At 44.4% G+C, this 27,621-nt stretch overlaps 1 protein-coding gene across 2 annotated transcripts in view; it reads left to right on the top strand.

Annotated features, from left to right (window-relative positions):
• The window catches only part of RTN1 (reticulon 1), a 231,032-nt gene that overhangs the window by 114,712 nt on the left and 88,699 nt on the right, over positions 1-27,621 (top strand). For both annotated transcript variants that reach the window (XM_045059987.1, XM_011283247.4), the window contains exons 2-3: positions 9,093-9,866; positions 17,801-18,529. In XM_045059987.1, coding sequence (XP_044915922.1) covers positions 9,093-9,866; positions 17,801-18,529 — 1,503 coding nt within the window. The remainder of the gene's footprint in view (positions 1-9,092; positions 9,867-17,800; positions 18,530-27,621) is intronic.

Below are 27,621 nucleotides of genomic sequence, written 5' to 3'. Positions count from 1 at the left end.
TTATTCACTCCATAAGTATTTACCAAATAAAATCTATTTGCTGGCTAGCAAGTGTGCACAGCATGAGGGAAGCAATGAGGCACAAGGTGCAGTCTGTGTCTCCTAGGAACTCAGTGTGCAGAGAACAGAACACGTGAAGGAGAGAATGAAGAAAGTGTTAGCCTGAGCCAGGAGAACCTCAGAGAGGACATATTTGTCTTCACACCTTTGAGCATCTGTCATGTGGAAGGAGGAAGCTGGGTTGGGGCTTCCCATCAGAGCTTGTGCAATCCTGTTGTTTTTCGTTTTCTTTGTTTTAAAATGAAATTAAAACTTTAAATAGTATACATTCACTTTGTGGAAAAAGGAAAATGGTTTTTAAAAAGAAGGACACGATGAAAAGGCTTCCTTCTACTTCTGTTACTCTCTGTCCTGTCCCAACCCCATGGTTAATAAATAATTTCTCATGAATTCTTCCAGTGTTTCTTTATGCAAAATATATGCTTGTAATGCAAATATATATTCTTATTTTCACCTTTTCTTACAAGAGACTTATCATTCCGTATATCCATAGTTATTTCTAGACCATATTTTCTGCACCTTACTTTTCACTTAGCAATATTTTTCTGGAAATCTTTCCGTATCAGTGCATGCACAGTGTCTTCATTACTTCATACAACCACACAGCATTCTATGTGTAGAAGCATATAATTTGTTTGACCCAGCCCTGCTCATGAATATTTGACTTAATTCCAATTTTTGTCACTTTAAACTATGCTGTGATGAACAGCTTTGTTCATATTTATTTTACACATGTGCAAATATGTCTATAGACTAGCTTCTGTAAGTAAGAGTGCTGGTTCAAAGAGTAAATGAATTTGTAATATGGATAGACACTCCAAATTGCCCTCCTTAGAGGTATATCATATTCTAATCCTACCAGCCTCCACTCAGTATGAGAATGCCTGTTTCTCCCAGCCTCACTAGAATGTATTGCCAAACTTTTTTGAGTGTTTCCCAATCTGAAAATGGAGAAATGTTATTTTAAGTTTGTTTTAATTTGTATTTTTATGTTCCGGGGTCACTTATGTTGATTTTCCCGTGCAAAGTGTTTATTCTTGTCCTTTGTCTATTATTAAGTAAATGGATTGGTGGCTTTTTCTTCTTGATTCCTAGGAACTCATTATATATTAGGGAGATTAGCTCTTTTTATGCCGTATTGTTTACTAATTATTTCAGATGTCTGTTTCCACAAACCTGGGACTAGAGGTGGGGGATGGAAGACGTGAGGGCAGAAGCCAGACACTTAGGAACTGGCCACAGTCATTCAAGTGGAAGGTGATTAGAGTCTCACTGAGGAGGTGGCCATGGAGTGGGAAGGAAGGGAGAAAGATCATGTAAGAGGCATTATGGGGATTAGCTAGATGATTCTATGTGGGGGGAGGGAGCAAATGAACCATTAATGTACAAGGTTATAGTATACCTTTCTTTTTTCTTTTTTAAATGTTTATTTTTTGAGAGAGAAAGAACATGAGCACGGGAGGGTCAGAGAGAGGGGGACAGAGGATCCAAAGCAGGCTCTGCGCTGAGAGCAGAGAGCCCGATGTGGGGCTCAAACTCACGAACCGTTACTATCATGACCTGAGCCGAAGTCAATCGTTCAACTGACTGAGCCACCCAGGTGCCTCTACCTTTTTTTTCCCTATTACCTGTGTGTACATAGCATTGGAGTAATGTGACCCAAAACAATTATTTTCCTCCTTGGGAATCAAAGAGCAATATTCTATCAACAAACGATAAATAGGATAGGATAGTTCTTTTTTATGTTCCAAAGAGAATTCTTTACATGGCAGGGGTAACTTAGAGCTTTCTCTGTATTGATAGCATTAAGAGGAGAATGCATCTGAATTGGGTGGGTAGATTAGATAGTGATAATGGTTGTATAACTCAGTGAATATATAAAAACTGCTGATTGTACACTTCAAGAGGGAATTTTATGGTTTGTGAATTATGAATCAATAAAGCTGTTTTAAAAAAAGGCAAGGGTAAGTCTATGTAGGGTTTTAAGGACCTTTTCTGAAGATCTAAGTAAATTAGAAATATTTACTTCCTCTCTCCCTCCAAAAATGATTGCCCCCCAAGGAAGATCACAGAATTGCATTTTTACCTTGGATGGCAAGCAAAAATGTATCTCACACCCCAAGCTCTTCAGAATTTCTGGTCCCGTTTTATCTCCATGCTCTGCAGCTTTGTGTTTTCCAAGGCGCTGCTGAGAACTGTCAGAGAAACTTAGACAGTGGTTTGTCTGCCAGGCCAGGATTTTTCCTCTAACAGAATTTTCTGCTAAAGTGAAAACTCACAGGCAGTACATACCCTGGCTCTTCATACAGGAAGATGACAAAAAAAAAAAAAAAAAAGAATGTAACAACCCCCACCAAAACCAAAAACTTGCTGAATCATTTTTTATTAAACATTAATTTTGCCGTCTCAACAGCTAAATCTATTATCCTGACAAGCAAGCTTTCAATAAGTCAGCAAATTGGGGAAGAAAGAGTAGTTACTCATATTCTTAAACCCCCAAACTTGCCATCAGCTTTGGCTTAGAGTCTTTTGCTAGAGAATGCAGGCTCATTTGTCTTCTTTTTTCACTCTAGTAACTAATCACCTAGATAAATTTTTAAAGAATGGTGTACCTGGATTTTTCAGCACCCATTTTTCATGTTAAATCACAGGCCATTTAACTTCAGAGGGAGAATATTTTCTAGGTGACATAGAGGCTCCTACAGCCTCCCTGGTATATTCATCCTTCTTAAATGGCTCTGTTGTCAAATGTGTCACAGCCTCCGTGCTGTGGGCCTGCTGATATCTCCGCACTCAGAAAAGATGAGTGGGAGTTTCAGGGAAAAAACCTTACAGCCTAAACTCGGGTGCAGGCTACTGCCATCCATCACACCGGCAGCCTAAGGGCGGACAACTGTGGGCAGAGGGAATGCAGATTTACTTTGGGTCAGTGCTTCTGGCCTTTAAGTCTTGAATTTTAATGTGTATCTCTCTCTCCACCCCCACTGTCATCACAATTTTTTAATTATACCCCCCTTTTAAAAATATACTTCTCAATTAATAGGGCTAATATCCCTAAACTCTGTTAAGCATTGGCTCTATTCAAACCATAATTGGTGTTTTCTGTTTTGTTTGTTTTGTTTTCTTTTGTTTTCTTTTGTTTTCTTTTGTTTTTTATCCAGGGAGAAGGGTAAACCAGATGTTTCTCTAATAGAGCACATCTACCTCTGTGCTCAGAAAACCTTTTTGGTATAATCAGTCTTGCTTTCTGGCACTCTCTGTTTCCATTCAAAGCAGTAAGGGGGGGGGGGGGCTTTATTGAATATAATAAGTATTACGTTAAACCATAAACGCCTTCTCTTCACCCTGAGGAGTCAGAATGAGCTCTAGTCACAAGGGAGAAAGCTCATCCTTGGACACTGAATTCTTCTGTTCCTTTACTGTCTATTGTCTTGGTAAGTTTCAGCTTTTCACATTCAAGTCGGTCATCACCACATCCATGAAAGGATCTATGTCATTTGCATCACTAGAAAGTACTAAAGGAACCACTACCTGCTCCTGATGCTGTGCGGACAGCCGTGGCCTTGCACTCTGGGGACTTTAGCATCTAAGGCAGACCCCAGAGTGCAACACAAGGGTGATTTGGCTATACTTAACTCTTAGCCCGTAAGACCTTGATCACACCTCGTTACAGATAAAGACCCAAACTAATAAATAGATGGGAGTGTGTTGCAAATGGCTAGTATCCTCTTTGGAAAATAGAGGTAGTAATCAAATCTACAGCTCTCGTTTATTGAGTGTGTGCTCCGTGCCACGCACAGAGCTAAGTGCATTATGTCCTCTAATCCTCGTAACAGCCTGATACAAAAGGAGCTATTACTGCCTCCATTTTCAAAATGAACAAACTGACACACAGAGAGGCGTCCACAGAGTCTCCCAACAGATAGTAGTAGAGCCACAATACAAAACTAAGCTGCAGGCCACCAGTCCCTTAAGCTCAATTCTGTGAGGAGGAGTCAGAGTTTAGGAGCTGAAGGATTTTAGGATTGAAACTTTCCTCGGGAAATGTAAAAACCACCTTCCACAAGCCATCTTTACTACCTCATTCCTTAGTATCGCCAGAGGATTAAGAATATAAAATAAAACAAAACAAAACACCCACCCTTTATGCAGTTACTGAATTTGTCTAACTCATGATTAGTATTTGTGACCTAGGACATGGACGGAGGCAAAAGCCTAATTTGATTCCCACCTGTGCTTTAATGACAATAGTTTTAGCTTATTTTCATTCTTCTTCCTCTTAGCTTTTGGCTAGAAATAGTGGCCTGTGAATCCTTTGGTTTTTTTATTGTGAGCCCGTTCCTGAAAAGTTGCTTGTAAATTGAAAATTTTAATGTCAATCCCGTTTAAATGCATCCAAGTCGTGAATTTGCTGTGCCTTCCTGTATAGCTGCCTCCCGAGACAGCATCTGTGGGTCCTCACATCGACTCTCGAAGTGCGTCTGCCTCCACGCAAGTCAGACTTCTAGATGGCCAAGGAAACAGCTGGAGAGAATGAGGAAGTCAGACGTTCCAAGGAGTCTTTGGTTATATAAAGAAAGTAGTAATTTCTAGCCCAGACAAGGAAAGCACTTTTATTTGGTGGATTTGTATTTAACAGCGTTCCTACTGAGGGCAACTGGCTTTTGCTCTCTGCCTCAGTTCTCACATCTGCCAGCTCTACAGGAAGCGCTGACAAGAATTAATTGGCTTTCCTGAGCCTTGAGGCTCAGTTCAACTTCTCAGATCTATAGTCCCACAGGACTCTGCCCTCACATAATTTACTGTCTAGAAGGACTTTCAGTTTTCAAGAGTTCTGTCTGATAGGCACTATATAATGCATACGCATTTCAGTAAGTTAGACCTTAGAGAAACTTTCGGGGTATTTAGCTCAGTTTGAGAAAAGGGGACATTATTTGTTGTTTTTACAAGGGTCCTGACATGTTCGCACCTAAAACGTGTGGTTTATACAAATGACTTTATTCTTCCTCCTCTTGTTGGTGTGGCAAGGGGGTCCTTCCAATTTGATGTCAGGCTCTTTAAGCAAGACAGAGCTGGTAGGCCAGGAATTTCAGGGGTGGGAGTTCTTCCTAACTGTTGATTCTGTTTATAGACTCGCAGATGATGTAAATGCACTCTAGATCCTATTCCCTTAATTACCAACGTACATCTGGGAAGCCCCTATTCTTTGTGGCATCACCTCAGGGAAAATTATATTGATTCTCTTTTACAGGTAAGGAAGAAGTAGAGGAGGGGCACCTGGGTGGCTCAGTCTGTTGGGTGGCTCAGGTCATGACCTCGCAGTCCGTGAGTTCAAGCCCCGCATCAGGCTCTGTGCTGACAGCTCGGAGCCTGGAGCCTGCTTCAGATTCTGTGTGTACCCCCCTCTCTGCCCCTCCAATGCTCACACTCTGTCTCTCTCTCTCAAAAATATAAATAAAGAGTAAAAATAAATATAAAAAAGAGAAGTAGAGGAGGTTGTGTCTGATGACAGGGGCAGCCAGTCAGTATAAATAATCATAGAAAGGTGGAAGGGACTTCTGCACTTGTCTCAGCAACTTCCGCCCACATGCTTGCTCCTGCCTAGACAGATGCTGGGCCTCTCTCTATCTGGATGCCCACAGGGATCAAAACACTCTTGTTCCCAAGATGCAGGACCATACCCTTGTTGAGTAACTGGAATTCTAGACTGTTCTTTCACATGATAGATTAAAAACATCCTCTTTGTAACTTGCATCAGTTGTAATTTGTTCTGAGGAGCTGCATAGAATAAGTCTACTCATTGATCGATTGGTCCGTTTATTCATTTTGTATCAGACACTTACTATGTGCAGTATAGTGTGCAAGACATGAGCCTCAAATTCCAGGAGGTGACAGGTTAGTAGGACATAACATGGACACATGCCATAGGAGCAGAATAAATTAGCTGCAACAGGAAAGAGGAGGGAGGAATATAGGAAGGGGTCAGGTCCTGACAGTATGGTCAGCAAATTCATCATGGAGGATGAAGCATTTAAAAGCTACTTATCTTTAATGGCTTGAGGCTAAAAGGCAGAGATTTGGACGTGAAGATTGGAAGGATGAAGTGTTGGAGAAGTGATAGGTACTTTATATGAACCAGAGCTCAGAGTTTGAATTGGTGCGTGGAAGGTAGGTCTAGAAAAGCCGGTGGAGTAAGTGTGAGACTGTGAGGGGTTTTGTGTGCCTGGAGTGGAGGGTCAGCGAGAGGAGCAGTAGAGATAGGGCTGTGAGTGAGGCCATGTGGCGTTCACCTCATCGCAAATGCCAGCCTGCAGAGTTTAAGGATTATCCAGTGATTCAGGGCAAAGCCCTGGGGCCAGTGGCTGAGCTGTTGACAGCTGTGTGTAGTATGATAACTGATGGCAGGAGACCGTGGGCAACATGCCAGGTATAGACGTTATGGGCCAGGAGCCCTGAGGTGGCCCCTGCAGTGACAGTGTCAAGTGGGAGTTGAATGACAATGACTGTGCCACAGTCCTGGAAACCACCTACTGCATATTCTCCAGGAGAGCATCCTTGTCCCCACGGCCCACACCTCCACACTGTTTATATCCATGGGCAAGCCCCTCCTTACTTTCTGGCGAACAATTACTTAGTAATGCATGGAAGTGCTTCCAGAGAATTGTGGCAGACAATCCCCAGATCCAGATGTCTGTAGTGAAATACCTCAGGTTTGATTTCCTGCCTCCGGTGAGGTCTACATGTAGGCTGAACCCATATAATGAAAGAAGCTTTGAAATACTTCAGGGTAGAGGTTATGTGTGCACGTATGGATTTAACTTTAACAGCTTTTTCTTTAATGGTGTATGTATGCTTCGGTAATAAAGTCCGTCATTACCATTATTCCTTCTGTAATTGAGCTTTTTGTTGTTGTTGTTGTTGTTGTTGTTGTTGTTGTCTAACTTGAAAAGAGGAGCTGCCTTGGGTAAAGGAAGTACAATTAGGAGCTTTGCCAAAATATACAGATTTGAACTGGTCTGTTTTTCACAAAATTCTGCCACTTGCTCAATAGAGGATCATTATCAACTTTGGGGATCTTCCAACGTGTCTTCTCACACAATCGTGTTATTTGTGTTTGATTCTAAGCTTCAGATTACCTTCTTTTACTTTGCAAGTATTTATTGAGTACTTACTATGTGCCAGGCCCTCTTCTAGGTGTTGGACTGCCTCAATGAATCAAATATTCAAAGATTCCTGCTCTCATAGAGCATATTTCAACAATCGATAAATAGGTAATAAATAAATAGGTTAATTAAGTGGTATTTTAGAAGGAGACAAGTGTTACAGGAAAAAGAAAAGGTAGAGAGAAAGGTAGGAAGGCACAGGATCACCAGGGAGTTGGGACGTGAGGGCTGGTTGCAATTTGAGAGAGGGTGGTTGGAGTCATCTTCCTTATGAAGGTGACCTTTGAGCAGACTTGGTGGTGAAGGGGTCAGGTAGGCAGGTATCTGGGGGAAGAGAGCTCCCAGGAAGGAAAACAGCAAGTGCAGAGGCAGGGGGGTGCTAGAGACGTTGTGTTTTTCCATTCCCCAAGCAGTGGCTTAAGCAACCAAGAAGAGAGCTAGGAGAAGACAGAAGCCAAGTTTATTTGTGATAAAACTGGCTGAAAATTACTTCAAAGAAAATTCTACAAATTGATTTAAGGTGGTAAAAAGGGTGTTAGGGGATGTTCCCTGACTTTGAGACTTACTGGATTTGAATCCTGGCTGGGCCACCTTCTCTTTGTGAGATCTTAGGTGAGTTATTTGGCCACTCTGTTCCTCTGTTTCCTCATCTGTAAAACGTAGTTAATGATAGTACCTATCTTCCAGGATTGCTTTGATGATTAAAGGAATCAATATTAATTAAAAGCTTGGAACTCTCTCTGACGCATAGCAAGCGTTCAGATATTAGCTATTAGTATTATTGTATCACTGCTACTACTTTTTTTACTTTTATGAGTTGGTGCCCTGGAATATTCTTCCAGCGTGTCCTAAGAGTTTAGTGTATATTTGTGCATATGTATGTGTGTGATGTGTTGGGAATGTGGGGCTTAGTTTATAAAAGAGTTGTGAGAATTAGGTAAAAATCACACTGCTTAACACATGATAAGCCCTCAATAAATGTTAGGTTTTCCCCCCTCTGGCAGCATTTTACAGCAAAGAAAAATTACAGAGGTTTCCCCTCTTCTTGCTATTAGTGAAGTTTTGGGCTGGTTTATGGGCATGAAATCCAGGTGAAACCATTGCATTGAGTCAAACTTTAGAAATTTGCTTTGTTCTTAGCACCACCAGTGGAACCAATAGATTCCCAGTGGGTCACTTTGAATATCACTGGGAGGTAGAAGATGGGCAGTAGGCGGGTGAATAAGGAGGGAAACAAAATGAGGGGAAAACCGAAGAAATAGGGAAGTGCTTATTAAGGTGATACTGCTTTGGGATGAGGCTATTGGAAAACTGGGAGTCCCTTTCTCTGAAGACCTTTAAAAAGAGAAGGGACAACATAAATCCAGGTGGAGCAAGTGGCCCTGACTGAAAGGGCCAGGCCAGAGGGTCTCTTGTGGCCTCTCCCAGCTCGCTGAGTCTCCAAGAACAGCCCCTCTCCCCACTTGGCTATCCCATTGTTGGATTTACAAACTCGAATCAGCCTACATTTCCAGCTCTATCTGGAGTCATTAACACTTGAGATCTTAAGAGGGCCAAGAAGGACCAAGTCACTGTATATTGAGAGAGTAGATGTTGAAAATCAGCTTTCTAGTCCTCTGGGATCTGTCCCCAACTTCTCTTGGTGTGGCAGCTTCTGTGAACCTGTGTGATCTGCCACCCGGAAAACAGCAGTGCTGAGGGCTGTGAGGGAGACCAGGAAAATGAACACGAGTGTGCTCTGAGGGGACTCCGAGGGCTTCAGGAGAAAGGATACCATGTCTCCACAGGACGGGGTGGGTGATGGGTTAGGCAGGAGAGAGAAATGAAGCCAGACACCCACTCCTTGTCTACTGCTGTTTTGATTCATAGGTGCGGCAGATGTCTCCAGTGCCACGGATCATACCTTTTCAACAGCATCAAAAGATGGAGAAGGATCGTGTTACACATCTCTGATTTCCAACATCTGTTACCCACCTCGGGAGGATTCAACATATTTCACTGGAATTCTTCAGAAGGAAAATGGCCATGTCACCACTTCAGAGAGCCCTGAGGAGTTGAGTACCCCTGGGCCCTCCTTACCAGATGTGCCTGGGACAGAGCCTCGTGGCTTATTTAGTTCTGATTCTGGAATAGAGATGACTCCTGCAGAGTCCACTGAAGTGAACAAGATCTTAGCAGACCCCCTAGACCAGATGAAAGCAGAAGCCTATAAGTACATTGACATAACCAGGCCAGAGGAAGTGAAGTATCAGGAGCAGTGTCACCCCAACTTGGAAGAGAAAGGCTTGGACTTTAAGAATAAGGACATTGAAATCACAACAAAATCTGAAGAGGCCCGTGAACCGGAGAAACCAGCTCCTGTGGAGGGAAAAATCCTCAAGGACCATTTATTTGAAGAACCAACATTTGCACCTTACGTAGATGATCTCTCTGAAGAGCAGCACAGTGCTCCTCTGATCACTGCCCCCGTCAAAATCACACTCACTGAGATCGAACCTTCTGTTGAAACTGTGGCCCAAGAGAAGACCCCCGAGAAGCAAGATATCTGTCTGAAACCAAGTCCTGATACAGTCCCCACAGTCACCGTCTCAGAGCCTGAAGATGACAGCCCAGGATCTGTCACTCCCCCATCTTCTGGAACAGGTAAGGGAACTAGTGTTCCTTGTCTTGGGAAAACCCAGGATTTGGAAATCTGAATTTTAAAGGGATGTAAATCTGCATTCAAAATATTTTACTATAAGGGTCCCTTTAAGTCTCAGTTTAACTAATTTAATTAAACATACAACTTTTTCAGTCTTTTTTTAGTGTTTATTTATTTGGAGGGGTGGGGGGCAGAGAGAGAATCCCAAGCAGGCTCCACACTGTCAGTGCAGAGCCCAACACGGGCCTCAATCTCATGAACTGTGAGATCATGACCCAAGCTGAAATCAAGAGTTGGACACTTAACTGACTGAGCCACCCAGGCCCCCTAACATACAACTTTTTCAGTTTTGTGCCCATGGTACAAAGTTTGAAATCTGGGATTTTCCTTAAAGTCCTATCAGATTTGCCTTATAAAGTGTTTCTTTCCTCATTTGAAGACAGAGGTAAAGATCACTGAAACATGACAATCCTCATGTGGCTCCACTATTCAGAGCAGAGAGGGAGGTGCTGCTTTGCAGCTGGACCTCCAGGTCACCTGGAGGCATCCCAGAGAGAGCACCTTAGCTGTCCTCCCCAGACCAGCCAGGCCACCTGGGACAGGGCATTTCACATTTCTTGGCCCAGCTCCATGTCTGTACAATGGAGGAGGGCTGGGGTGGACTTCAGGGTCTTCAGAGGGACATGAACAGTGAGAGGGAACCTAAAAACAGCAATCTCAGCAGGATCATTTTGGTCTTTTTACTTTGTTGAAGTGCTGCATACAGTTTTATTCCTTAAACTTAAAGGATTCATTTGATTAGAGTAAAAAAGTTCCACGTTCACTAAACTATGATCTTTTTCATCTTGAACATTCTCCTACTGTGACCTAAGGCTGGGTGTTAAACCATACTCAGTATATCCTCTCAAACACAAAGGGGTCTCCTATACACGGGTGAAAGGCCAGAGTGGTAGCAGGAGTGTCCCCACCCCACCCTGGGAACCTAGTCCCAGGTGGCAAAAGTGGAGCCTTTGTATCTCTACTTCTTTTGAATGTTCACAAGGTATCAGGATAGAGAGAACCATGAGATGTCTTTGGATCTTCTCCTGCCTCCAGTGTCTGGCATTCTTATCTGACTCAAGAGTGATTTACAAACCTTTCTGATTAAAAAAAAAAAAAAGATTTTCAGTATGTCAGGAAGGAGCTTTTACTGAAGTCTTAAAACAGATCCAAAGCCTATTAGGAGCACTTGCTCTAAATCCTGATAATGCAGTAAGTCCAAGTGTTAGAGAGGACTTAATGTAAGTCTCTCCTGCCCTGTTTCTCTAAAGATTTTATCATCAATTCCTCTCCTTCCCCAACCTGATCTCAGACTCATTCAACTAAAAAGCTCCAAGGGTCTTAAAGATCCACTGTGCCACCTCCCTGATTTTCAAATTCATTCATTCACTCAACAAACACGTTCCACATACTTTCTTTTGGTCAGGCACTCTGCTAGGCACTGGTGAGGTTAGAACTGAAAAAACAAAAACCAGTTTCTACCTTCCAGTGGGATAGATGACCAAGGAAATAGTCACACTAGTGTGATCTGTGTTCTGAGAGAGGGAAACATAGCATGCTGAGGAACATCAGAGTCCAGCAGCTCCCCAGGTGAACAGAGCAGGAGGAAATAAAGGTGAAGGGGAGGGGTGGCCTTCCAGTCCGAGAAGGCTCAAGGACATGGAGGTGTGAGGTCACAGTGAATTTCCATGTGATATAAATTGAGATTTGGATAGTGATGACAAATAAGAAAACTGAGGCTCCAAGTGAATTAGATATGACTTATCCCAGATTACAGCATAAGGTAGGGACATGTCCAAGTCTCAAAGCCTCCTTGTGGTCTTTGTGACAATGCATTGTAAAACCCTTCTGTTATCAAATGAGTTGAAGATACTGATGCTTGGAAGATGTAAGCTGTAGTATCAGCTGTGCTTTCTCAAGCTCCAGGGTTGTCTGGGGATCAGTTTAGAAGAACTTCAGCCCATCTTCATGAAGAGTGAAATGCCCCAGCAATACAGGTCCATTTACATGGCATCTGCCTCATGTAAAAACTACAGTTTACAGAGCTTATGAGAAAGACCTGATATGATGTAGGGTTTATGAATTATTAAGGAATATCCTTTTTTTCTTTTAGTGGCCATAGCCCATTGGGGTTTGGAGCAACTTCAAGATAAGACAAAGACAGATCTGGCTGACATGATCTTGGAGTTTTATAACCTTGGGTTGTCCACTTGACAGCACAGGATTAGGACAATGTTTTCTTTTCAGTTGCTCCAAATAAACATTCTAACCAAAGGTTATTGAAGAAAAAGAAAGTCCCCAGACCCAGTACACAGTCCTCTCCCATGTTCAGCTGCTCCTCTCTCCACAGACACTTCACCTCATAACACCGGAGTCCAGTGACAACAGATAAGAATAAAACTAACAGGAAAGATAGGAGGAATTAACTTGTCACTGAGGCCTTTCTCCTTGTTCTTTTTATCCTAAGAGGTTACCATAACTCCCTTCCCTGTCTTGAGAGCCCCTGGCACTCCGGGCATGTGACATTCTGATAATAATAATGATTCTAATAATTACTAGTAGTATTCTAATTATCTGTCCAATTCTAATAATTCTAATTATGTGAATCATGAATCAGGAGAAATTCTCATTTAGAACAATTTTAGCCACACACCCTGAAGCTTAAGCAAGGAGTGTAATATATTTCCTTCACTTCCAATAAATTATTCCATTTTGTAAGTTTCTCCAAAGTACTGAGCTATTTTCATCATGTTAAATAATATATTCTGAGGTACAGAGGCAAAAATTCTTACAGCTTACATATTGGAAATGTCTTCTCAGCAAAGACCAGTCATGAACACAAGTAAAGCATTCTAGGAAAACGTACTAAGGGCCCTGACACACGCCAGACCATTGGCCTACTGGCACCACAGTGTTTCTGACACAGTGCCTGAGAGTATGTTATGGAGGTCATGGATGTTCTTCAAGATGTTAGCCTCAGAAAGGACAGCAATCGAGAGGTCGTTGTTAAACCATCCCAGCTTCCCTTAGTAAAACAAATAAGCAATAAAAAGTAAATCAGTTTCACAGCATCTGAAATTTCACAGAGTCTGATTACAATAATGAGTGATAGAGTGTTGGGCGTGAAGGGGTCAAGGATGGCCTCTTTGAGGAGGTGACATGTGATCAGAGTTCTGAATGAGGAGAAGGAGCTTACAATTCAAAGGAGGGGGTTAAATGGGGACCCCAGGTACAGAGGAAAGCAAGTGCACAGGCCCCAAGGCTGTATTATTTGGGAACTGAAAGATGATGCAAAGAACTGTTAACCTTAAAAATAGCTATTTTGCCAGAAAACATTGATTTATTCAGGAATGGCAGAGCATTACAATTCAGGACATGCTATCTATGGTAAAACCATAGGCAAGTCCAACAAAGGAGAAGAACATTATTTTATGGATAAGACCAAGGAAGTTGGGAGGGGTTGTTCTGAATGAAAGTCCATCAGAGAAAAGCAGGCGTTCAGAGTGATGATGGTTTCTCATTGGCCAAATTGCAGGGGTAATCAATTTCTTCTAGAAGAGTCAATGTACATCTTTTTCTGTTGGGGCCTGTAAGTGATCATTCTTTCCTGTTGATGGTTCTTCTGTTGAGGTCTGCAATTGACAATTCTTCCTGTAATTGACATTGAGTGGAATAGCACCCCCTTCTAGCCTCTCAGTTGTTAGTGAGGTTTCCCTTTATTAGTTTTTACAGGGACAAAGGAAAAGTATGGCATAGATCAGAGTCGGGGGGGGGGGGGGGGGGCGGGGGGCAGGGCCCAGATTGTTCAGGGATTCACATGCTAGGATGAAGAATTTGGATTTTGTTCCAAATGCAATGGGAAACTGCTGGAGGGTTTTGATGTGGGAAGTGACATCACTCATTCACTCATCCATTCACTTAACAAATATGTGTTGACCATTTATGGTCATGCATGCCAGGCATTGTCCCATCACCACTGGGGAAGCAGTGCTGAAACCTAACAAGGTTGCTGCCTGCACAGAACTTATATTCTATTGGGAAGACTTACATACAAATAAATAAATGTGTAACATAATATTAGGTATTTATAATGGTAATGAAGAAAAATAAAGCAAGATATAGAGTGAAAGAGTGATGGGGTGGTTGTGAGGAAAGTCTTCTCCTTGCTGATGCCTCTGAGCAGAGACCTGAAGTGGGGTAGGGAAGGAGCAAATCATGAAGACACATGAGGAGGAGGAGCCTAGAGCTGGGAACGTTTTGTGTGTTCAAGGAGCAGCTGCAAGGTCAGTGTGGCCAGATTGGGGAGAAGGAAGGGAAGAGGGGCAGAATCAGATGTGCGTTCTCAAACGATTCCTCTGGATGGTGACTGAAGAATGAACCAGGGGCAAAGGGGAGACCTGAATGGCAACATCATTCACAGTTGGATGGTGGCATCTGTGACTTGGTAAACTGGCCCATGTTCACCTTTCCTTTTATCATTCTAAATTATATTGTCATAATTAGCAGCAGCAGCAAACACATCTCCCCAGGCAGGGCAGTTCTAACCTTCCCAGTTTTTATAATCTGTTCAGTTATTTTTACTGACTCTTTCTAGATTTGCTGGGTCAGTTGTGACACATACTAACCAATATCTCAGCTACAGGTCCATAAATTTTAAAAGCAAGAGTACAAAAAACTTCTATTTTGTTTTAGTTTTTTTCCCTGATTCCTCTTAGCACTTTGTTAAACTTTTGGTTCCTATTAAGAACAAAGGATAGCATCTATAATTTCTACTGAGGTTCTTTTAAGTCATATTAAGGATGGATTCTTTTCAGGGTAGTACCTTCACCTGCCCAAGATGAAAGGCATTAGGGCCTTTCATCCCACACCCCACAGCTGTCTGATAGCGTCCTATTCTTGAGTAAATAAAGCAAGATCCTTGAGCCTTTTCTGAGTGCTGTACCTCAGTGGTTTTCAGCTGGAGATAGGGTTGCCAAATAAAACACTCATATTTCATAGGATATCCTTACACTTAAAAAATTCAAAGTTTAGCACAGATTCAAATGTGACTGGATGTCCTGTATTTTTATTTGCTAAATCTGCCAACCCTAACTGGAGGTGACTTTAGAATTGCCCTTGGAGTGGGGCACCTGGCTGACTCAGTCAAGTGTCCGACTCTTGATTTTGGCTCAGGTCATGATTTCATGGTTGTGAGTTTGAGCCCCAAGTCCAGCTCTGAACTGACAGTATGGAGCCTGCTTGGGATTCTCTCTCCCTCCTTCTCTGTCTCTCTGCCCCTTCCTCACTTGCGTTTCCTCTCCCTCAAAAATAAATAAAAATTAAAAAAAAAATTACCCTTGGAGATACAAAATGCAGATGGTTAGGCCCCTCCAGACTCATTTCTACTACGTCAGAATTTCTGAGAGCTGTTCTGAGCCATACATGTGATTAAGAACCACCGTTCTAAAGATGTGAGCTAGTCCTCACATCAGCTCTTCTTTTTTTTTTTTGTTTATTTATTTTGGGGACAGAGAGAGACAGAGCATGAACGGGGGAGGGGCAGAGAGAGAGGGAGACACAGAGTCGGAAACAGGCTCCAGGCTCTGAGCCATCAGCCCAGAGCCCGACGCGGGGCTCAAACTCACGGACCGCGAGATCGTGACCTGGTTGAAGTCGGACGCTTAACCGACTGCGCCACCCAGGCGCCCCTCAGCTCTTCTTTATCGAGGACCTCCTGGGCACCAGACATTGCACTAGGTGCTGGAGAAATGACAGCAAATGGAAAGATGTTGGTTGCCCTTTGCGGTCCTGGTGCTTTCGGTCTGGGGTCGGAGAAAGCAGGGGAGCGTACGGAGACAGACATGAACGAAGTCATCACATAAACAAATACAAAGCCACCCAGGGCTCATAGTTGTGGAAAATGAGTGGACACTAGCCAGTCTCCTGAACCATGCAGCGCCAGGTCGGCTTGCACACAGGGCAGGCTGCCTTACAGGACACTTGTAGCCTTTGAGCCCCAGGCCCTGCCTGCCTGTTTCGTGGTTTCCTACGAATGGTGTACAAGCAGTGGTGATGTTGGCCAGACCCCTTGGGCCTCCTTGTGATACCTAGAAATCATCGCAGCTCCTACCTCTGGGCCTTTGCACTATCTGTTCCCTTTGTTTGGCATGCTTTTTCCTCTAATTATCCTCATGAGTCACTCTCTTACCTCCTTGAGTGTTGAATATAGGTTGCCTTCCAGATGAGGTCTATCTTGACTATCCTATTTAAAATTGCAAATTCACCCCACCCTGTCCCAGCACTCCTGATCCCTAAACCCTACTCTACTTTTTTTTTTTTCACAGCACTCAACATCTTCTTATATACTATATACTTTACTCATTTATTATATATAGTTGATGTACTGTGTTCTCCCACTAAAATATAAGCAGAAATTTTGTTACCTGTTTCATTCATTAATATATCCTAAATACCTATGAAAAAAATTTTTAATGTTTATTTTTGAGAGAGAGAGAGAGAGAGAGAGAGCACTGGCGAGTGTGGGGGGAGGGGGAGAGAGAGAAGGAGACAGAATTCCAAACAGGCTCCAGGCTCTGAGCTGTGAGCACAGAGCCCTATGTGGGGCTTGAACTCACAAACCGTGAGATCATGACCTGAGCCAAAGTCAGACACTTAACCAACTGAGCCACCCAGGTGCCCCCCAAACACCTATAGGAAAGCCTAACCTGTAATAGATGAGTGAATACTGTCAGGTTAAAGGATAAAATCAATCCTGCTCTATAAAGAATTAGACAAATCTACAATGTTTGATCCATTGAGGTTCTCCCACAGTCCTAAAGCAACAGATGGCCTAGCCGTAGTCTGCTCTCCTTACCACCCTCCCAAATCAGTGACCTCAAAGCTTTGGAGAAATGACGAGTATTTCTTGCTTATAAAAGGGCCAGAGCCTACTGTCTGAGATATTCTGAAATAAGGACCTGCTGTATGGCAAGGGAAAAACCAAGCTCCTGAAAACTGTTGTCATGGTGTTCCCAGGTAGTCTCGTCTAAGGGAGAGAAATATCAGCAAGATTGCTGGTGAAGTTTTCAGGCCATCTGGATAAACATCAGGCAGAAGGCAGGCATTCACCCAGGGGACTGGGGGTGATTCTCAGGTTTTGTTCTTCTCAAGAGGAGGGGAGGAGAGGAAAAAGAATGACGGTGGGCTCCACCATCCATTAGAAGCCCAGGGGGGATTGTGCATTATGGTAATCTTCACAGACTGCTTGGTAGAACTGGCAAAACCTTTCTTTTATATTGCCCTACTTTGTTACACGTTTCACTAAAAATGAGTAAAAGTATTGATTCTTATGGGAAATGTAAAGCTCAGAAGCCATTGTGTGTAGGGTCCAGACTAAGCTTTCTTTGCTCACTGAAGGAGGCGACATGAAAAGCAATGGACAAGGAGTAATGGATGATGTTCAGATTTGTTGATATTGGTGGGCCACATTAGAGAGTTATATACGTCAGATTACCTGATGAAATCTGTGAACTTGGAACACTTCCCTGAGAGAAGGTATCAGAAATTAAAACCATGACTTCCAGGATGTTTGCCACATTGAAAGGGAAAAACCAACGGAGGTGCTGTTGCTAAGAAATTGCTTTGTCATTTTTTTTTAAGTAGCTAGATTAAGATAGATAGGTTTGTAAAGCACTGATTAATTGGGCCATAACAGTAATTAGCCTTCTCCTTCAGGTGGCCTGCCTTTTCAGCATAGCCCTGGAAACAGACTATTTTTGTGCTAATGAGATAAATGTGTTTCTCCAGCAACAAGAAAACATCTCCCCTAATGGAATTTTGTTTTATTTCTTCTCTCTATGTCCATCTGTCTGTCCGTGTGCATGCCTCTCTGGCTCTTTTTTGCTTTGTGGGACGACAGAACCATCTGCTGCAGAATCCCAGGGAAAATGCAGCATCTCCGAGGACGAGCTGATCACTGCCATTAAAGAAGCAAAGGGGTTATCCTATGAAACGGCGGAGAGCCCACGGCCGGTAGGCCAGGTGGCCAGCAGGCCCGAGGCCAAGGCCAGGGCCGGGCTGCCGGCCATCCCCAGCCCCCTGGACCACGAGGCCAGCAGCGCCGAGTCGGGGGACTCAGAGATCGAGCTGGTGTCCGAGGACCCGCTGGCCGCCGAGGACGCGCTGCCCTCGGGCTACGTGACCTTCGGACACGTGGGCGGCCCGCCGCCGTCGCCCGCGTCGCCGTCCATCCAGTACAGCATCCTGAGGGAGGAGCGCGAGGCCGAGCTGGACAGCGAGCTCATCATCGAGTCATGCGACGCGTCCTCCGCCTCGGAGGAGAGCCCCAAACGGGAGCAGGACTCGCCCCCGATGAAGCCCGGCGCCCTGGACGCCATCCGGGAGGAGCCCGGCGCCCGGGCGGAGGAGGGCGCGCCCGGCCCCTTCCCCAAGTTCCCCTCGGCCGCCCCCCAGACCGGCCCCGAGCTGCCCTCCGGGGACCGGGCTCCGGCGCCCGACGGGCCCGCGGCGCAGCAGCGCAAACCTGCGGAAGCCACGAGCTCCGGTCCAAGCCCGGCGGCCGCCCAGGGCCCTGAGCCGCGGGGTCCCGGCGTCGTGCCTCCTCTGCTGTTCCTCAGTAAGCAACAAGGTAAAGTGACCGCTTTCCTCATTGAAGCGACTTGTCTGCGCAGTAGTGTTCTTCCCCTGGGTGCTCTCAGGTACTCAGCCTGGCCTGGCTGGTCGACCAGCTGCCCAGAGAACAGCCAGGGAAGGAGGGTGAGGAGATGACGTAGAGAGCTGGCTTTGCAGCTGGGACTTGCGTGGGAGGCACGTGCTCCAGGGGGCCGCGCTGCGCTGGCGCAATCCCCGTGCGTCCCCAGTGATGAGCACTTTTGTGGACGCGCCTGGATCTCCTGAATGGAGGGAATGTGTCCTTGCTTTCATCCCGGAGTTGGATTTCCTCACTGGGGAAGGGTGGGTGTTTTGTGATTGTCAAGGCTCATTTCCAATCTCCCACCCCTCAGTGATGGAGAGTGGCTGCATCAACCCATCATCAGCACATCTATTTCGCACCCAAATTCGCACCCATTTAAATGGCCCCGGTAGGATCTCAGCACCTCCCTTCTCTTACCCAGGGAACAAGGCATTTGGACCTTGATAAAGGTTTTTGTGTCCCAACTAGTCAGGAAAGACAGGGACCAAAGTTAACGCCAGAATTTCTCTTGTTCTTCAAGCAAGACCTAAGTTGATTTTTAAAGTCACGTATAATTTAGGATGATTTTAATTTGGTCGTTATAATCTTCCTGTGAGAAATTTTCCCGTGAGTTGAAGACTTCAAACGGGCGAGAAATGGAAGTCGTTTTGTCTTACAGATATTTTATGTGAAGAGCGTGTAGCATTCTTCTTCCCAAATCATCGACTACACCTGACTGCAGTTGTGTTACAGAATTCAGAAAGGAATCAAAGAGTCAGTGAATAAATTAAGCCCTGTGCACTCTAGTTCATGGGCTGCATTGAGGGAAAGGAGGGAACCTCTCTCCACCCAGGTAGAACTTTAAAACAAACCCTAAAAGCACAGCTTTATTCAAAGTCCCCTTCCACCCATCTCCTCTGCTTGTCGCTTCTTTAGGAGTATTTTGCCTTGTGCGGGTAAATGAGTTCAAGAGTACACCCTCCTTCCTGTGTATATATATATATGCTAACCCAGTGATCTTGGTGGTGATTAAAGTGCTTCATATAAAAATAGAGGGCAAAATCTTTCCCATTATAGATTGAAAGCTAGCTTCTAAATTCTTTAAACTTAACACATTGGAACAGGGGAATCTAGAGGGATGTAATAAAAAGATAACCCTGCTGCATGGTTACTGGTGGCTTAGACACATGGCATTTATCATGTAGGGGCCGATATAACTGACTTTCAATTTCCCAAATAACTCTTCCCTGAGAGTAGTGAGGATATTTGATGACATTTAACAGTGGCAGTGTGTGTTTGTTGGGTGAATATTGAAACCAATTTGGATTCTTTTCCTACCACTCTGACCGTGATGGAGATGGACCCTGAAACTTGCAGGGAGCCCTGGGGAATAGCATAAGCACAAACCATGTGCCATCCCTTCCGGTCATGAAGCAGTTGAGCTTGAGTCTTGCTGAACCTGAGTTCCTATCACTGTACTTTAACAGACACGTGTTTCCATTTTATCCCCTAAATAGCATCCCTGAAATAGTCACCATGTGTGCAGCGCTGTTCAAGTATATATATTCTCAAAAGCAAATAAATTGGGAAGCTAATAAGGAGAAAATTGAATTGCGCAGGCCCATTTCTCTCCCTAGTAAATCTGAGACGTAAGTGTGACAGCTGGGACTGACTGAGTGACCAGACGTCTCATGAAGAGCTAAGGCGATGGACAACCGCAGCTGTGAATGCAAAGGCTTCCGAGCCAATTCTAGTGTCATTCTAATCTCTGTGCAAGTTGCCCCATATGGCTTGGACCCTCTGCTGCCAAGTTTAGACATTAGAGAGAAGAGAGTGGCAGTCTTTTCAAATGATTCAGGCATGCCAGGGTGAATAACCTCTGCTCTCTGCACCAAGGGGTCCTTTGAGATCCAGTCTCCTGCTGAAACTTACCGCTCAGCTGCATTATGTATAAAGAGAGTCTAAAAGGCCGTTCTGGGGCAGCCAAGCGCCCGAGGTCTTGGGCGGATGACTCAGCGCTGCCAGCATGTTATCTGAGCTCTGAGGTTCCGCCTCGTCTCACCTGCTCCATCTCAGCAGGTGAGAGGATCAGTGCTGCCCAGCATCCCCCAGGCCATTCTTAATCACTGTCAGTGGACAGTAGGATTGTGCTCACGTCAAGCAGGACTCTGTCAGCAGTAAAGTCAGGTCAGCTTCTGTGGTTTCCTGCTCTTGCCCACTGAAGCCTCTGGCCGTATGAGTGCATTCAAGTTCAAGTATTCACAGCATGCTCATCTCCCTGGCTTTGGAGCCATGTTGCTGAGGCTGAACTTAGTTGCAGAAAGGTCCAGAAATATTTATTTAGAATAAGGTTTGGCAAATACTTGATGGCATCGTAATATGTACTGTCAAGGAGTTTCGGGGTTTACTGGTGCACACGCCCTGATAAGGTTTATTTTTGGATCTTTTTGCCCTTCAGAGGCCTCTAGAGCTATTGCACCGGAGACGAAATGCAGTTTGTCATATTCCGGTTCCCTTCCTCTGTGCACCCTTGAACTTCTGCTGCCCTATAATTCTGCTCTCCCACGCCTTCCAGGAAGGTCTGTGAGGAACATCAGAATCTGAGAGCATGGATAAGTTTTCATTGCCACAAGGTTGACCCTGACTGTTAGGAACATCTGAGTGAAAAGCCAATGAAGAGATTCTCAATAAAACACTGATACCCAATGTGACTCCTCAGGATGTATGTGTGGTATTTACCAAACCTGTAGATTTTTTTTTTTTTATCAGTGTTCCTCATGGTTCATCTTCTAGGGAACACATTTTTGGGAAATAGTGTTCTCTTCCTACTCACGAACTCCCTACATTCTGATTTCTTTACCTTGCAACTCAAAAGTAGGGTGCTTGGACCAGCCATGTGAGTCTTATGTGACAGCTATTAGAAATGTCACTCCTTGGGGCGCCTGGGTGGCGCAGTCGGTTAAGCGTCCGACTTCAGCCAGGTCACGATCTCGCGGTCCGTGAGTTCGAGCCCCGCGTCGGGCTCTGGGCTGATGGCTCAGAGCCTGGAGCCTGTTTCCGATTCTGTGTCTCCCTCTCTCTCTGCCCCTCGCCTGTTCATGCTCTGTCTCTCTCTCTGTCCCAAAAATAAATAAACGTTGGAAAAAAAAAAAAAAAAAGAAATGTCACTCCATCTCAGACCTACAGAATCAGAATCTGTGTTCTGACAAGATCCCCTAGTAATTCCTAGGCATGGCAGAGCTTGAGAAGCAGTGTTTTAGACTGTGGCAGCCAGCTTTCACATTCCTACCTGTAACCATCCTGATGAAAGTCACCAGTGATACCTTCTTGCCCCTAAAATGGCCTCTTTTGAATCTCATCTTTTTGTCCTCTCTGGTAATTTAATATCATCCTGCTGGCCAGTCCTGAAAACACTAGAGAGAAAGTGGTGCATGTTCAAAATAATACATTTAAGCTGCACAAAATAGTGCAAAATAAAAGTTACAGTCCCCCTGCTCCACCATCCTGATCTAATTCTCAGAGATAATCATAGGATTTTGGTTTGGTTTTGCCATTCCTGTTCCTTTCAGAGACTTTCTTGAAGTATTTGGGCACATACAATTTGTTACCGCACAAGTGCTATCACATTGCACTGACTGCTTTGTAACTTACTTCCTGTAACAGTAAATTCCAGGACAATCCCCACTCTTGTGAACATTGTTCTCTCCTTCTCGGAACTTTTTCCTCCTTATTTCCCTGATGTTTCCCCTTCCTGCTCCACCCCTTACTCTCTGACCTCTTTTCTGATCTTTTTTGCCACCTTCCTTCCAGTTCCTGTCTTGCCTCTGAGTTCTGTCCCTGTCTTTCTTTGTCCCTCATTTCCTTGCTGTCCCCCACACGGGTTTTTATTAACATTTCTTTTTTTTTTTTTTTTCAACGTTTATTTATTTTTGGGACAGAGAGAGACAGAGCATGAACGGGGGAGGGGCAGAGAGAGAGGGAGACACAGAATCGGAAACAGGCTCCAGGCTCTGAGCCATCAGCCCAGAGCCCGCCGCGGGGCTCGGACTCCCAGACCGCGAGATCGTGACCTGGCTGAAGTCAGACGCTTAACCAACTGCGCCACCCAGGCACCCCATGGATTATCTGTTTTATACCAAGAGGGTAAAATTACCTTAATATAGTATCTCCATGTTGGGCATGCCTAAATAAATAACACGTGGTTGCAAAATTTTTTGTATCTCTGAACTCCCACAGATTTTTTTTTTTTTTAATTTTTTTTTTTTTAACATTTATTTATTTTGGGGACAGAGAGAGACAGAGCATGAACGGGGGAGGGGCAGAGAGAGAGGGAGACACAGAATCGGAAACAGGCTCCAGGCTCCAAGCCATCAGCCCAGAGCCCGACGCAGGGCTCGAACTCACGGACCGCGAGATCGTGACCTGGCTGAAGTCAGACGCTTAACCGACTGCGCCACCCAGGCGCCCCCTACACAGGTTTTTAGCCACTGCCTTTGGTGCCCCACCTCGCAGATCTCTGGCTTTGGAGAATTCTCCTGAGCTCCACGCCCATTTACCCACTGTTGGCTGGACATCCCATGGACCCTCCAAATGTAATACGTTGATGTTATTTGTCAAACTCTGCTCCTTTCCTTCCTCTGTGCCCTTCCTGAGCTGATGACAGGTTATCATTTGGGCTTCACGTTGGCTTGAACATTCAGATCGGGTCTAGATCTAAATAAAGACTCCCTAGCCTGAGACAAGGTTAAAAGTGCAACCCGAATGTAAACACTTCAGTGGAAGTCTTGTGGTAGTGTTTGGTTATAAAATTGTCATCCAGATGATCCAGAATGTTCTTAATAGTTGAACGATTATCAACATAAAGACTATAAAATGTAAAAATCCTCTTTGTGGCAGTCTTAAGAATGCATCCAGTGACACCAGTTTGAGAAATACCAGGTTAAGCCAGTGGTCCTCAAAGTGTTGCCTGAGCACCAGGTTTCTCAGAATCTCCTAGAGTACCAATTAAAAAATGCAGGTTCCCACTCTGCCCCTACCCCAGAACTACAGAATCAGAATACGCCAGGGCATAAACCTGTACTTTTAATGAGCGTGCTGAAGAGCATGCTGGTTATAAGCAGATGAGCCGGGCAGCCCAGACCGATAGTGAAAAACACCTTGGTGAGTGTGCCCCTAGGTATATGTGGCTTTTTAATTAGAGAGACTGAGGGGGCTCTCAGCTGCTTCCATCCCTTCTCATGCCCCGGGAAGCAGGCCTCTGCACCTTTTCTCTCTGTGGACACCAGCTGCAGCAGCTGGAGCTTGCCGGGGTCTGCCCCTCATGGTAGGGAAAAGCCTCTCTCTTCCCTGGGGGAGTGATTTGCAGGAAGGCTACCAGATGGAGGTCTTCTAAATAGACCTAACATTTATGATGTTTATTATTGCTTCTCATTATTAGGCCAGATATTGCTTCTGTCCTAAAACATTTGAAGAGAACCAAAAGGAGTGTGACCCACTTACTTTTCTTCCCGTAATTCTAAGCAAAAAAAAAAAAAAAAAAACAAAAAAAAAAAAACCCAACCATCTTCTAGTCCCATATTTTAATTTGCTTTCATGAGACTGAATTCATAAGCCAGGCTGTCAAGATTCCTGGAGAGTCGCTACCTTTCACAGCGCACATTTCAGAATCATTCTGAGGACTTAGGCCCCTTCCCTTGTAGCGGCTGCCCCCGGCGCCAGCTTTCAACAAGACGGACCTGGTAGCTGTTGGATAAAGTTTGGCTTCTGTGAGGATGAATGCAATGTAATACTTAGAGGGAGACACTGAGCCTTCCATCTCAGACTACTCACAACAATTAAGCTACTTTTATGAGACTTTGCCCCGCGATAGAAGGTGCTGTCCTGGCCTAGGCATCCCAAACGAGACTGCCTGTAAGCCTCTCACCTCACTGCCTTTACCTTCTGAAGTAGTCACGAGGCAAGCATTGGCCCAGATTGCATATTGATCTATGATTTTTAGATGGTGACTTCAGAACACTGGGGAGATTTTCTTGTCAGGCTTGGATAGAATTGCTCCACCCCTTGGTGGCCCCAGAGCCTATTCTTTCTAGTGACAGATATTCTTTGATACTTCAGTAGGGTGTGTATAATAAAGGTCTGATATGCTGATTACATCTCTGTTATATTTCAGTGTCATTTTGGGGGACGTAGTAAACCCCAACTCCCTAGTAAATTTTGCCTGGGCACAGAGTGGAGCATAGATTCGCTCCTAAGATGGATTCAGATCAACCTTGAACTTGCCTGTAGAGACACAGTTCACAGATGGCAAGCATTATGGTGCCTCTAAGAAATAATGACCCTGTTAGATGGTGATTCTGATTCATCATCCAGCTCTTTTGCCACTCACGTAAATCATCCTTTCTTGCTGATGTAATCAAGCATCTTGGAGGCTATAACTCACATACTTCTAATTCTCAGAGCCAAGACCTGCTCCAGGGTATTCCCCGCCCCTTTTAAATACTAACCTCACCTTCCACTGAAGTCTGGATGAGATATTCACAGATATAGTCTCTGCACTTCTGGATTCTATCTTTGCAACCCCACAAAACACTCTAATACAGAATGAAATAAATTTTACTGAATGTATGCCAGCCTTGCAAAAGCAAGACGTTACCAATTCATTTATCCTTCTTTTGACTCAACCAATAAGGTATACTACATGCCTGATGCTATCCATATAATGGTGACTAAGGCAGACATGAATCCACCTTTGTGGGCTTACACTGGTGGGGAGGAGGGGTTTCGATGAAAAAGGAAATCAATAGAATGATGTGTATGAGAGTGAGAGTTTCCTGGTGGTAGTGACACTTAGATAGGAAGGTCAGAGAAGGAGGAAATTGCGTAGTCCACTATCGCAAGAGATTATTCAAGAGGGGCTCCTGGGTGGCTCAGTTAGTTAAGTGTCTGACTCTTGATTTTGGTTCAGATCATGATCTCATGGTTGTGAGATCCAGCCCCACATCAGGCTCTGAGCTGACAGTGCAGAGCCTGCTAGGGATTCTCTCTCTTAGTCTCTCTCTGCCCCTCCCCTGCTCACGTGTGCTTGCTCACTCTCTTTCAAAATAAATACACATTTAAAAAAAAGAGAGAGAAATCATTAAAATTCCAAATAACAGAAAATACCAAGCCCAGAGGCAAGAAAGTTCTGGGGTCATTCTAGAAACTGAAAAAAAAAGGTCTGTGTAGATAGAGTGTGGTAGGCAAAGGGGACAGTGACAAGAAGTGGGATTGGAAGGTTGGCAGTGCCCTTTCATACCCAGACCAAGGTGCAGAGTTTGGTCTTTATATCAAACATTACAGGGAGCCACCAAAAGATTTTGAAACTTGGAAGTAACATGACCTGCTTTCCATTTTTTTGAGGTCACATTGGCTGTTGTAGGGGGGAAAGATTGGAGGAGGACAAGTATGGAAGCAGGAAGCCTGATTAGGAAGGTACTGCAGTAGTGGGGGCATGGGATGATGGTGACCGGGAGAGAGTAGTAGCAATGCAGGTGGAGAGGAATGGATGGATTTGAGGTGGATTTTGGAGACTGACTTCATAGGACTCACTGATGCATTGGATGGGTGGTTGCAGTGATCTTATTCCCAACACCTCTCGGTTCCATTTCGGTTTTCCGTCACCATAATGATTACAAGTAGATGCAAAAAGATTTACAAAGGGAAAAATACCCTAAACTTTGATGCTGTCATTGAATCTGTGTTTTTGTGTCTGCTGCTAGAAACCGTCCATTTGGCTGATGATGGCACTGAAATACTCTCACAGTTTGAGCTGTATATCTAGTATATTTCCATGGCCAAGCAGCTGAGGACCTAATGGTCATCAGTGTGTTTAGATGACAGGGATGTTTGGGTGGCTGGGGCTGGAACTGAAATGAGGGTCAAATATGGTACCTGTGGAGATTAAATAAGGCATGTAGTAAGGTGGGCAGGGATTGTGGACAAGCAAGTCAGTTATTTAAATAGAATTAGATAAGGGGCACCTGGGCAGCTGGGTTGGTTGAGCGTCTGACTCTTGATTTCAGCTCAGGTCATAATCCTAGGGTCGTGGCATCAAGCTTTGCATCAGGCTCGGCGCTGAGTGTGGAGCTTGCTTCGGAATCTGTCTCTCTGTCTCTCTGTCTCTCTCTTTCTCCCTCTGCCCCTCTCCCCTCCTCATACTCTTTTCCACCCCCTGACTTCTCTCTAAAATAAAAATAATAAAAAAAATAGAATTAGATACAAGGTTGGGTAGAGGCTGGAACTCATAAAAGCTTCAGAAATCCTAAAGTACAGTCCTAAATATGAATAAAAATTATACTAACAGGCAAAGAAAAGATAGCACCCTGGCACAGAGCAGAGGTTAAAGTCAGAGGAAAGGTAGCTTTAAGGCAAACCCTCAAATTGGGTCTGAAGGAGGGACAGGCATTCTATTGGGTGTAGTTACCTCAGCCCAAGGCTACGGCTGACCGTGGGCTTTGTGATTACTCAGTGCTTCGGAGTCAGTAGGCTCTGTAATAGTCCTTCTGAGTTTTAAATGACCTACGCTTGAGGCAGTAGTCCTCCTGTGCCTGGTGAAGTATTGATACAGGAACTTTCTCTCTCCTTGTGAAATTTGGGACACTTGGTAGGGAGAGAGGACTAGGTGCTCAATGGAACTGTTTGCTTCTTGTCGACAGTGTTTCTCAAAGTGTTGTTGGTAGGCCATTTATGTCAGAAACAAATTTGTTTTTTAAAATACAAATTCCTAGGCTCACCCCACGGTCTCCTAGGGAGGGGCTTGAGGAATCTGCTTCATTAAGTAGCTTCCAGTGAATCCTAGGCACACCAGAATTGGAGAATGATGAGGGAATTTTGAGGAATTATGAGGCTGAACTTTCAGAACACTCAGAGTAATCTTTGGCAATTTTTTTCCTGTAGTGCCCCAACTTCTTCAGGGCTTGAGCCAGAATCCTCAAAGTTGGCTTTTCTGTTTGGGCTTAGAGATTAATTAAAATGGTTCTTGTATGGAGTTTAGAATGAAGATAATACTG

Source organism: Felis catus, chromosome B3 (assembly GCF_018350175.1).
Source record: "Felis catus isolate Fca126 chromosome B3, F.catus_Fca126_mat1.0, whole genome shotgun sequence".
Classification (NCBI taxonomy): domain Eukaryota; kingdom Metazoa; phylum Chordata; class Mammalia; order Carnivora; family Felidae; genus Felis; species Felis catus.
This window is presented reverse-complemented; position numbering and strand designations above follow the sequence as displayed.